Source organism: Oncorhynchus clarkii, chromosome 6 (genome assembly GCF_045791955.1).
Source record: "Oncorhynchus clarkii lewisi isolate Uvic-CL-2024 chromosome 6, UVic_Ocla_1.0, whole genome shotgun sequence".
Classification (NCBI taxonomy): domain Eukaryota; kingdom Metazoa; phylum Chordata; class Actinopteri; order Salmoniformes; family Salmonidae; genus Oncorhynchus; species Oncorhynchus clarkii.
In genome coordinates, this window is record NC_092152.1 from 83,058,722 (window position 1) to 83,071,080 (window position 12,359).

The following is a 12,359-nucleotide window of genomic DNA, read 5'->3' on the forward strand; positions in this document are numbered from 1 at the left end:
CATATTGTTTTTACTGCAGAGAACAATAGGCCAACTGCTCTCAAAGACAAACTCTGTAACTCATAAACCATTATCTTTTTTAAATATGAAAGCTTTTGGTAAGACTTCTGTTGCCCTTTTCAAAAGTGTTCTTCCTTGGCAGCTTTTTCAAAGAATGTGAATATTTTTGTGTGTCTGTGTGTGAACATGAACTCAGCTGCTCAACACCCTTTTTGTCTTAGGGTGAAACTAGATGGGGTGTGCAGAGCCTGACGAGAGAGAGACAGAGAGAGAGAGAGAGAGGAGGAGTGGAACAGGTGTACTGAATGTTCTGGATGGGTGGGGAGTGGGAGGGAGGAACCGACAGAACAACATAGCAACAACCTTATAAAGAGAAAGATGCTCCCTCTCTCTGGCTTCAGTTCATACAGCAAGTGAAGTCAACACCACTGTCCTCTCAGACAACATGCTCAGCCTTATTAAACTGCCCAGAGTCTTCACCATCCACCAAGTCCCAAAAGTAAGTTACTTTACTTCACTACGTTTTAGAATGACAAATCCTACAATATTATTTTCAGAGTCAAGGTTATATTTTATATTTAAGTCCAGTTAATTCAGAAGTTGAACATGTGGACATGGAATTTGAGTGGAACACTATTCTGAGTCTTGTGTTTATTCTTGACACTTAGAATGTCAAGAATGTATCATTGTGACTCCCCTCAAGAATCCCCTACTTTCACTGGGAAATATGTCAACATCATAACCATTGGGTTTATAGTAAACAGGTTCCTCTCTATATGTATCTAGATATAGCCTACTACCGTGTGGTGAATGAGTGTTGGCCAACTGTTCAGTAACCCTGGGTTTTGTTTTGCTTTGTTTAGGTGTTCCATGAGGACAGCATCATCTCAGGCTACCGACACCCTCGCAGCTCAGCCACTGACTGCATCCTCAGCCTCTTCCAGCTGACCAATGAAACGCTCAATATCTGGACACACTTCCTGCCCACATGGTATAGCCGAGCGACACCTGTTACACTTACGGGGTTCCTTGTGAACGCCACATAGGGGCACATGTTTTGGTCACACTTTATTTGGATCGTCCCACACAAGATGCTCTGTAGATGGTCATACTATCAACAAATCTGTTTAGCAATTGCTTGCTAAATTTAACTTAGGGTTAGGTTTATTATCATGGTTAGGGTTAGTGGATAGTTATTTCAATCAAACGTATTTATAAAGCCCTTCTTACATCAGCTGATGTCACAAAGTGCTGTACAGAAACACTGACATTTGTTTACAGTTATTGAACATCTACAAACCATCTACTTGGGACTATCTAAATACAGTGTTACCCAGCACTAACACATCTAATTCAGGGTTGAAGGGTTATTAGTTCATTAGTGGAATCAGATGTATACGTGCTGGGTAAGAACTAAAATGTCCTGTCACAGCAGTGTGTCCTTAAGACAGAGTTGTACTAAAATCAAAACCTTAACATCCTTCATAGATTAAAACAAATTGAGCTCTTCTCCTTAGATTCTTTATTCAAAAAGTCTTCATCCCAAAAAACAATGATCCGTATAGTTAAATGTGTGTCAGGTAAATCCTGTGAATTTGAGTTAATAGGAGATGGGGGGACTTCTCAAACTATTTAATAACCTATATAACATCTCTTTGAGAATCATTGTAGTATTCAATGCAGACCGAGACGAGAGTAAACAGTTGAACTTTTCTCTCATGTTTAGTGTTATCAATTGGATACGAACAATGAACATAACGTCTTTTAATGACAGAAAAGAAGCAACTGCATATTGAAAGATGCTCTCTCACTCTCAATTCCCTGGAACAATGTTGCTTTGGATTTGGACTAAACCAGAAAACATGATTTAACAGGTTTTATTGAATAGCAGCTGAAGCATATTCCACAGGCTTGAGGCCTTCCACAGGAAGTGGTAGTTGATTAGTAGTGTAGCATGGTGTATGTGACTGTCTACCTGATGACAGTCGTTAAGACACTTGCCCCTGCACTGCAAAGATCAAGGACTCCCCTTTCTATTTCTCTCTCCCTCTCTCTCTGTCTCCTTCTTCTCTCTCCTCTCACAGCTCTCAAATGAGTTGCCACAATTAGTGAACAGCTCAGTGTAGCGATGGGGAAAACCACAAATAAGGTTTATTTGTTAATGAGGTGTGCAGAGACATGGAAACACAGCCCGCTGCCTCTGTAACTACTGTGTACAGGCCAGGGAAAACCTTGTGGTAGATACAGTAACTCACTGTGGTTGACTGAACTGGAGAATACAGTCATCTTACAAAATACCAGGCTGGTTAAAGGGGATTTTTTAGTTGTTTTTTTTAAAGCTATCACTGTGATGTTTAGGCGAACAATCCAAAATAGTGATTTCATTTTGAAGAATCATAATTAACTTGCATTCTGATTTGAATGCTGAAACAAGTACCACAAAATTGGTAAAGGATTGCTCCCCCGATAAACAATTGGTCCTGAAGGAGTGTGTCCTCCAGTGCCAAACTAACCCTCTGTGTGTCCTGACAGGTACTTCTTATGGAAGCTGCTGACGGGGGTCCTGACGGAACGCCTCCTCCAGGGCCAAACTAACCCTCTGTGTGTCCTGACAGGTACTTCTTATGGAAGCTGCTGACGGTGGTCCTGAAGGAGTGTGTCCTCCAGTGCCAAACTAACCCTCTGTGTGTCCTGACAGGTACTTCTCATGGAAGCTGCTGACGGTGGTCCTGAAGGACCGCCTCCTCCAGGGCCAAACTAACCCTCTGTGTGTACTGACAGGTACTTCTTATGGAAGCTGCTGACGGTGGTCCTGAAGAAACGCCTCCTCCAGTGCCAAACTAACCCTCTGTGTGTCCTGACAGGTACTTCTCATGGAAGCTGCTGACGGTGGTCCTGAAGGAACGCCTCCTCCAGGGCCAAACTAACCCTCTGTGTGTCCTGACAGGTACTTCTCATGGAAGCTGCTGACTGTGGTCCTGAAGGAACGCCTCCTCCAGGGCCAAACTAACCCTCTGTGTGTCCTGACAGGTACTTCTTATGGAAGCTGCTGATGGTGGTCCTGAAGGAACGCCTCCTCCAGGGCCAAACTAACCCTCTGTTTGTCCTGACAGGTACTTCTTATGGAAGCTGCTGATGGTGGTCCTGAAGGAACGTATCCTCCAGTGCCAAACTAACCCTCTGTGTGTCCTGACAGGTACTTCTTATGGAAGCTGCTGACGGTGGTCCTGATGCGAGACGTGTGGAGCGACTCGTTCACATGGCCCCTCCTGGTGTTCCTGATGTCGTGCTGTGTGTACCCGCTGGCCTCTAGTTGTGCCCACACCTTCAGCACCATGTCAACACGCGCACGACACATCTGCTTCTTCTTCGACTACGGAGCTCTGAGTCTCTACAGCCTGGGTGAGTAGACATGTCATAGAAATGGAATTTGTTTCAAAAGAACATTGTTGCCACTAATTCTGTGGTTTCCCCCAATCCCAAATCAACCCCTAGTCGCGTGTTAATGCCTCCTTACAGATCTGATGGAAGTGCATGTGTGGAAGATAAATGGCACTGCCTGGCCTACCACAGGCTCTATGACCATATTTGACCCACCCATTCAATCCTTTTGGATTTAGGAGGGGCTTACAAAAGGTGTCTAGGGGTGGCAGTAGGGGATGATGTGTAAAAACTACTGCATAACATAGTAGTCATGTTCAAGCCTTTTGGATTTAGGAGGGGCTTACAAAAGGTGTCTAGGGGTGGCAGTAGGGGATGATGTGTAAAAACGCATAATGGTTTGCATTTATATAGCTCTGCACCCAGTTTTAAAAATCCCTTTGTGTGTAGCAGGTCTTGAACAGGACATCATGTACAGTCAGGATAACTATACCCTCAAACTAACTCATGTGTAGCACCAGCCTGCCATACAAAGGGCGTTATTAGTTATGGAAATGCATCCAGGAATGTGCTTAAGCACATGTACCATGGATACTGAGACCTGGACCAGCCAGTCCTCAGATTGGAACCTACACTTCTTCCAGCATCTGCATGCTGAAGGGTGACAGTGTGTGTTTTGTATACACACGTATGAATGCCTTTCCCACATGAGTTCCCACATGGAGGATCTTAATTTGAGCCAGTTTGCAACAGTAGGAAAGATCTCCTGGAACAGGGTGATCAAATGAAGATCCTCCATCTGTATGTGTGTATATTATACACATCGATATAGTCTATGGTATATACACACAGTTTGCAGTACCTGTGTATGCACACACATGTTTATGTATTTGTGTCTATTCCTGCATGTATGGTTATGCATATTTCATTCCCCTCCAGGCTCTGCCATAACATATTCTGCCTACGTGATTCCTGATAAGTGGGTGAACAGTTCGTTCCACCAGTACTATATCCCCATCGCTGTGGTAAACACTGTCATCTGTACCGCCTTAGCCTGCTACTCTAGGTAAGAGAGCTTTCTACTGGAAGGCCACTGTTGTTTTGCAGGTTAGTGTTTTTTCTTGTCCCGGAGGCAGCTCTGCAGAGTGGTCACTAGTTGGCACAGCCACAAAGTCATCAAATCTGATTTTAAACCTAACCTTAACCCCAACCTTAACCACACTGCTAAATCTAACCTTAAATGAAAAACAAAAAGCAAATGTTTGAATGAATGTTTACAATATAGCCAGCTGGCCTATCGAAGGGGGAAACGCTCAGTTCTGCCTCCAGGACAAGACTCGTGACAATAAATGTCAACCTGCCTGTTGTTTAGCAACCACTCAATCGCAGGCATCTCATAGTGCTAATGAGGATATTGTATAATTAGCTCTGGGTTTTAAAGGAATGTGATTGTACAACTTGACCCCTAGCTTTGGATGTTGTGAATTAATAAGATTACAAAATGACAATATTCCTCCAACCAGAAACAATCACATTTAGTCTAAATCCTACTGTGTGGACACATATTTGACATGAAACATTTTAACGTACATTTCATGTAGATTTGATACACACACTGCTGTTATGAATTAATTTGGGGGAATGAAACTGCTCCTTTCAGTTCCTTTCTGTCAAAATATCATGCATGATAGGAGGCAAATTGGACCTGTCTTTTACCTCAGCTTAGCTTCACTGTGTAGCAGCTATTGTGACTTGGCTTGTCATCGTACACTAAGCCTACACGTTGTTGTTAAAACGCACACTGACTGGTTTGGCTACCTTTCTTCATAATTATTACTGAGTATTCTCTGCTTGATGGCAGTCTCACAATGCTTCTCCCTCCTCTTCTCTGCTAAGGCTTGGTTTACCATATATCCAATATAACCATGACATCATAAAAAGGTAAACATCATGTCGTCTGCTGTGCTACTGCTAACCTAACTCAGTGTGCTACTGCTAACCTAACTCAGTGTGCTACTGCTAACCTAACTCAGTGTGCTACTGCTAACCTAACTCAGTGTGCTACTGCTAACCTAACTCAGTGTGCTACTGCTAACCTAACTCAGTGTGCTACTGCTAACCTAACTCAGTGTGCTACTGCTAACCTATCTCCCTGTGCTACTGCTAACCTAACTCAGTGTGCTACTGCTAACCTAACTCACTGTGCTACTGCTAACCTAACTCAGTGTGCTACTGCTAACCTAACTCAGTGTGCTACTGCTAACCTAACTCAGTGTGCTACTGCTAACCTAACTCACTGTGCTACTGCTAACCTAACTCAGTGTGCTACTGCTAACCTAACTCACTGTGCTACTGCTAACCTAACTCAGTGTGCTACTGCTAACCTAACTCAGTGTGCTACTGCTAACCTAACTCAGTGTGCTACTGCTAACCTAACTCAGTGTGCTACTGCTAACCTAACTCAGTGTGCTACTGCTAACCTAACTCCCTGTGCTACTGCTAACCTAACTCAGTGTGCTACTGCTAACCTAACTCAGTGTGCTACTGCTAACCTAACTCAGTGTGCTACTGCTAACCTAACTCAGTGTGCTACTGCTAACCTAACTCAGTGTGCTACTGCTAACCTAACTCAGTGTGCTACTGCTAACCTAACTCAGTGTGCTACTGCTAACCTAACTCAGTGTGCTACTGCTAACCTAACTCAGTGTGCTACTGCTAACCTAACTCACTGTGCTACTGCTAACTTAACTCAGTGTGCTACTGCTAACCTAACTCAGTGTGCTACTGCTAACCTATCTCCCTGTGCTACTGCTAACCTAACTCAGTGTGCTACTGCTAACCTAACTCAGTGTGCTACTGCTAACCTAACTCAGTGTGCTACTGCTAACCTAACTCAGTGTGCTACTGCTAACCTAACTCAGTGTGCTACTGCTAACCTAACTCAGTGTGCTACTGCTAACCTAACTCACTGTGCTACTGCTAACCTAACTCAGTGTGCTACTGCTAACCTAACTCACTGTGCTACTGCTAACCTAACTCACTGTGCTACTGCTAACCTAACTCAGTGTGCTACTGCTAACCTAACTCAGTGTGCTACTGCTAACCTAACTCAGTGTGCTACTGCTAACCTAACTCACTGTGCTACTGCTAACCTAACTCAGTGTGCTACTGCTAACCTAACTCCCTGTGCTACTGCTAACCTAACTCACTGTGCTACTGCTAACCTAACTCAGTGTGCTACTGCTAACCTAACTCAGTGTGCTACTGCTAACCTAACTCAGTGTGCTACTGCTAACCTAACTCAGTGTGCTACTGCTAACCTAACTCAGTGTGCTACTGCTAACCTAACTCAGTGTGCTACTGCTAACCTAACTCAGTGTGCTACTGCTAACCTAACTCAGTGTGCTACTGCTAACCTAACTGAGTGTGCTACTGCTAACCTAACTCACTGTGCTACTGCTAACCTAACTCAGTGTGCTACTGCTAACCTAACTCAGTGTGCTACTGCTAACCTAACTCAGTGTGCTACTGCTAACCTAACTCAGTGTGCTACTGCTAACCTAACTCAGTGTGCTACTGCTAACCTAACTGAGTGTGCTACTGCTAACCTAACTCACTGTGCTACTGCTAACCTAACTCAGTGTGCTACTGCTAAGCTAACTCAGTGTGCTACTGCTAACCTAACTCAGTGTGCTACTGCTAACCTAACTCAGTGTGCTACTGCTAACCTAACTCACTGTGCTACTGCTAACCTAACTCAGTGTGCTACTGCTAACCTAACTCACTGTGCTACTGCTAACCTAACTCACTGTGCTACTGCTAACCTAACTCACTGTGCTACTGCTAACCTATCTCCCTGTGCTACTGCTAACCTAACTCACTGTGCTACTGCTAACCTAACTCACGGTCTATCACAGGAGGTTGGTGGCACCTTAATTGGGGAGGATGGGCTCATGGTAGTGGCTGGAGCAGAATGGGTGGAATGGTATCAAATACATCAAACGCATGATTTCCATTTTCACATATGTAGACACTGGTTTGGTGCTGGAGATAATGAATATGAGGTTGAAAAGTGGCGGAGTTGCCCTTGAAATATCAGTGGCACTATGCACCTCCCTTTTCAATTATGTGGGTGTGAGCTAACAAAAAAACATGTAGGCCTCGTCACTCCATAGATAGACTATCAAGTGTGGTTTTATTTGGAAGAGGTGGTAAGGAGAGGGAAGACATGTACAGTAGTTAGCAACAGATTGTGTGTTCTTTATGTGAAGAGGGAGTTGGCTTCATTTACACTGGAATGTGTTTCAAAGCTACAAAAACAGAATCCATTTTGCTAATCTGATCTGACAATGACTCAGCAGTTATGATTGTGTGAAAGGTAAAGAGTACAAGTGAGTGAATTTAATTAAAGCCGTGCATTCGGAAAGCATTCAGACCCCTTGACTTTTCCCACATTTGTTACGTTACAGCCTTTAAAAAAAAAGAAAACGTTTTTGCTATTAGACTAGAAATTGAGCTCATATGCATCCTGTTTCCATTGATCCTCCTTGAGATGTTTCTACAACTTGATTGAAGACCGCCTGTGAAGACCGCCTGTGGCAAATTCAATTGATTGGATAAGATGTGGAAAAGCACATGTCTATTTAAGGTCCCACAGTTGACAGTGCAGGTCAGAGCAAAAATCAAGCCATGAGGTTGAAGGAATTGTCCGTAGAGCTCCGAGACAGGATGGTGTCGAGGCACAGATCTGGGGAAGGGTACCAAATCATTTCTGCAGCATTGAAGGTCCCCAAGAACACAGTGGCCTCCATCATTCTTAAACGGAAGAAGTCCAGTGGTCTCAATACTCTCCAAATGCACTGTGAGTGATGTGTGACGGGAATATAAAACCAATGTCCTGTGTAATATTTAAACAAGATGAGTTCATACTAGATACAAAAATGCACTGAAAAGGTGTCTATTTGGGAGCAAGTTCATAAAGGCTCCAGTTTATTCCCAAATTCAATAACGGGAAATGGGTTTCTAATCATTTTAATAACCATGCAACAGTAATGCAATAATTTGATCTCTAGATGCTGTTAAGAGCATCTTGTATTCATCTATCCTTAATGCACAGAGATGGGGAACAAAGAGATGGCATACGTTGTTGATTAATTCAAATCCATAATTATTTGCAGTGTATAACGAATGTGCATGGATTTGGCTCATTGTGATGGCTGATAAAACAACCATAACTTTTTTTTCCCTTCAGATTCTCAGAGTGTAAGAGCCCAAAGTTTGGCAAGTTTTTCCGCATTCTAGCTTTCGCATTACCCTACCTGTTCGACAACATTCCTCTCTTCTACAGGGTGAGTCATTACATTTCTCACCCCTCTGTGTGACAGACTTCTTCTGTGCCTGAGGAAAAGTTAAAGTATAGAACAGTGTTTGTCATATTGAAGTGTACTGTGTCAATGTTTGATTCATGTGATGTTTTAATCGTTTTTTTTGCCAGGTCATGTGACTAGGGATGAAAATGAGCTGAAGTTTCTCTGATTATTGTACGACTATATCTTTTGAAACCTAGCAAGCTCTGTACACTTTGTTGTCTGGTTAATGGTATAGTTATGGTCAAGTCAGTGGAATGCAGGTGTACATTAAAGTATTTATGAACAGTTCTGAAATTCTGTATGCACAGCTATTGGATCTTAATTTGACCAGTTTCTCACAGCAGTAAAATAATCCTGCAGCAACAGAAATGTTGATTATAATTATAGATTATAATTCATGAACATTTTTGTATGGGTTGATACGTTTTAAGTTGGGGCAAATCAAGTCTGAAATTTTGAACTGTAAATTACCAATGTTAAAATATTTTTTAAAGCTCAAATACACTACAAGTTGGTGTTTCCTGCTGTATAGGAAATGTCCTGCAACAACCGGGTGATCAAATGAATATCCTACAGCTGTACCATGCTATCTTGGTTCAACAGCCATGTGGAGTATGACTGTGATGAAGCCTGTCACGTGACTCGAGGCTAATACATTCTACTGTGTTTTGACAGCTCTTTCTTTGTGTGGGTGAGGGCTGCACTGACAACGATACCAACGCTCTCCACCACACCCACATCGCCCTGGCCTTCCTGACCGCATTCCTCTTCGCCACACACCTACCAGAGCGCCTGGCCCCCGGCAGCTTCGACTACATAGGTCAAAGTGCATGGTCTATCTGGAAAGGCTGCTTGTTTGATTCATTTCAGAATGATTTGTCACTGTATTGTGCAAGACTTGTTGTAATACAGTGGATACTGATCAACACTGGCTTGAAATTAGTGGTACGACATATGTAGCATTAAAACAACATAGTCGTCTTTATATCACTGCCTCTGGGTCTCACTGTGCCTTCCTGTTTCCCCCTTATGCTGTGGAGGCCAGTTCCTCTGTTGCTGGCCAGTTACAGTTCTCCTCGTTGAGTTCTGCTTCTTACCTCTCCTGTACCAATACTACTGTAGGTATTTAACCACAGTCCTTTTGCACCCTCTGCAGGTCACAGCCACCAACTGTTCCACGTGTTCGGCATAATCGGCACTCATTTCCAGATGGAGGCCATTGAGCAGGACATGGTGACGCGACGCCCGTGGCTCCTCACGTACTCTCTGCCCATCACCTTCACCAACACACTGGGGGCGGCACTGCTGAGTGTAACCCTCAGCCTTGGCATCATCTTCCTCTTTAGTCTGCCTCTGCTCTGGTCAGCCACCCGGGGAGAACACACTGAGAAGAAGACACAGTCACATCCAATAGCCAAGGGCTGCCAGTACCACTAGCACTAGCCATTAGCTACATGCTAATGATAATGTATACGGGATGTAGGAACTGGATGGCTCAGTTGGTGGAGCATGGTTCCTGTAATGCCAGGATTGTGGATTTGATTCACAGGGCCACCCACACGTAAAATGTATACAAGCATGAATGTAAGTCACTTTGGATAAGAGCGTCTGCTAAATGGCATATATTTGTATTCTATTACTATGATTAAACTGGACACTGTGGTGGGGATGGGCTTGGGAGAAGAGGTGAACAACTAAAGTGAACCACTATTGCTTCTTGGTGTTGGATAGAGGTGAAGTCATGACAAGATACAATGCTGAAGGAGCAATGAACTGTTCTTCACATTGTCAGCACGGATGAATAAACTGGTAGCTGAACAAGAGCTCCATATATACTGCAATGAGGGACAGATAGAGTTAGTGGTACCTCTGGTAGTATTACATTGACTATAGGACAAGTACACAGTACTAAACACGTAGGCCTTGCTTTTGTTCGATGATTTACCAACGCTACTGAGGAGCAAGAAGAGACTGAAGCAGTTGGAAGTCACAAACTGTATATGAAGAATCAATCCACTGAGGAGCAGGAAGAGACTGAAGCAGTTGGAAGTCAAGCTGTATATGAAGAATCAATCCACTGAGTAGCAGGAAGAGACTGGAGCAGTTGGAAGTCACAAACTGTATATGAAGAATCAATCCACTGAGAAGCAGGAAGAGACTGGAGCAGTTGGAAGTCAAGCTGTATATGAAGAATCAATCCACTGAGGAGCAGGAAGAGACTGGAGCAGTTGGAAGTCACAAACTGTATATGAAGAATCAATCCACTGAGGATACAGGAAGAGACTGGAGCAGTTGGAAGTCACAAACTGTATATGAAGAATCAATCCACTGAGGAGCAGGAAGAGACTGGAGCAGTTGGAAGTCAAGCTGTATATGAAGAATCAATCCACTGAGGAGCAGGAAGAGACTGGAGCAGTTGGAAGTCAAACTGTATATGAAGAATCAATCCACTGAGGATACAGGAAGAGACTGGAGCAGTTGGAAGTCACAAACTGTATATGAAGAATCAATCCACTGAGGAGCAGGAAGAGACTGGAGCAGTTGGAAGTCAAGCTGTATATGAAGAATCAATCCACTGAGGAGCAGGAAGAGACTGGAGCAGTTGGAAGTCAAACTGTATATGAAGAATCAATCCACTGAGGAGCAGGAAGAGACTGGAGCAGTTGGAAGTCAAACTGTATATGAAGAATCAATCCACTGAATGTTACATGAAGACGAATTTTCAATATTCCTTCAATTTAGTTTTTCTTTTTAAACACTTTATTTTTATACTAAATATATTTATCACTTGATAATTTTTCATACACAAACAATGGATATGTACCACAAACACATCAACAATTTTAGGACCACAGTCTGTAGCCTAAGGGCTGTTAAGTAGAGGGTTTTGGTAGTATATTGTAAACTAAAATCAGCACTGAAGGATACAATAACTTATTAATGAAGTGTACAGTATGTATGATGGGCAGCTACTAAGGTGAAGGTGCCTTTTAGAGATACAAATTATACATGTCAGATCGCGTTCCTGTAAACTGTTAAGTACAGTATTATTTAAAGCATCACCAAGACATTATAGTTCTCCGTTACACATTAAATGTTTTCTTTGGCTCCTGTAAATCTTGTCTCATTTTAGTTCATATATTTTGAAATGTTATTTATTGTGAATTCTCATAAATAAAAGGTGTCTGTGTATTGCCTTGAAATAAACTAGGGAGCAAAAACATCCTGTGAATGCAACACATGAACTAGGCCTACAGCAAACTCCAAACACTGTTTTCTCATTGTAGTACATTTGAAGAAGAGCTCACTTTGTTTTTCTTATTTCATTAATCACATGTAGGCTAGAGGATCACTTTGGATTTTATCATAGGCGCACAATCTTCTTGAAAAATACGTTGTACACAATATTGTTTTTTATTGAATGATTATTGAAGATATGGTTAGTTTTATTCCTAACATATAATGCAGAAGTGTGCAGCACACACTCAGCTCATCCTATATGTTCGGTCAGGGCAGATAAGAAGGTACTTTGGGGCGACACAACTGTGGGGGCGGGGCTTCCTTCGCATAATGATTAAGCTGTCTGCGTTTTTATTGGCGCAAAACCAC

At 42.8% G+C, this 12,359-nt stretch overlaps 1 protein-coding gene across 2 annotated transcripts; it reads left to right on the plus strand.

The window, feature by feature from the left end:
• Positions 1-348: 348 nt before the first annotated feature.
• LOC139412264 (membrane progestin receptor gamma-B-like) lies at positions 349-10,400 on the plus strand. 2 transcript variants are annotated; one of them, XM_071159103.1, is made up of 8 exons: positions 349-499; positions 864-991; positions 3,197-3,402; positions 4,321-4,447; positions 5,278-5,322; positions 8,633-8,729; positions 9,426-9,570; positions 9,907-10,400. In XM_071159103.1, exons 1-8 carry the CDS (start codon positions 446-448, stop codon positions 10,185-10,187), a joined length of 1,083 nt encoding a protein of 360 aa, XP_071015204.1. In that variant the 5' UTR covers positions 349-445; the 3' UTR covers positions 10,188-10,400. The 2 variants fall into 2 exon arrangements, with proteins under 2 accessions (XP_071015204.1, XP_071015205.1); XM_071159104.1 differs by lacking the exon at positions 5,278-5,322.
• Positions 10,401-12,359: the final 1,959 nt, after the last annotated feature.

Bases quoted from the DNA above. Each gene is read 5' to 3' on its own strand.
- LOC139412264 (XM_071159103.1), top strand. From the start codon at position 446: ATGCTCAGCCTTATTAAACTGCCCAGAGTCTTCACCATCCACCAAGTC. The intron at 5,323-8,632 runs GTAAACATCATG...TTTTCCCTTCAG, and splicing joins AACCATGACATCATAAAAAG to ATTCTCAGAGTGTAAGAGCC. The intron at 9,571-9,906 runs GTCAAAGTGCAT...CACCCTCTGCAG, and splicing joins CGGCAGCTTCGACTACATAG to GTCACAGCCACCAACTGTTC.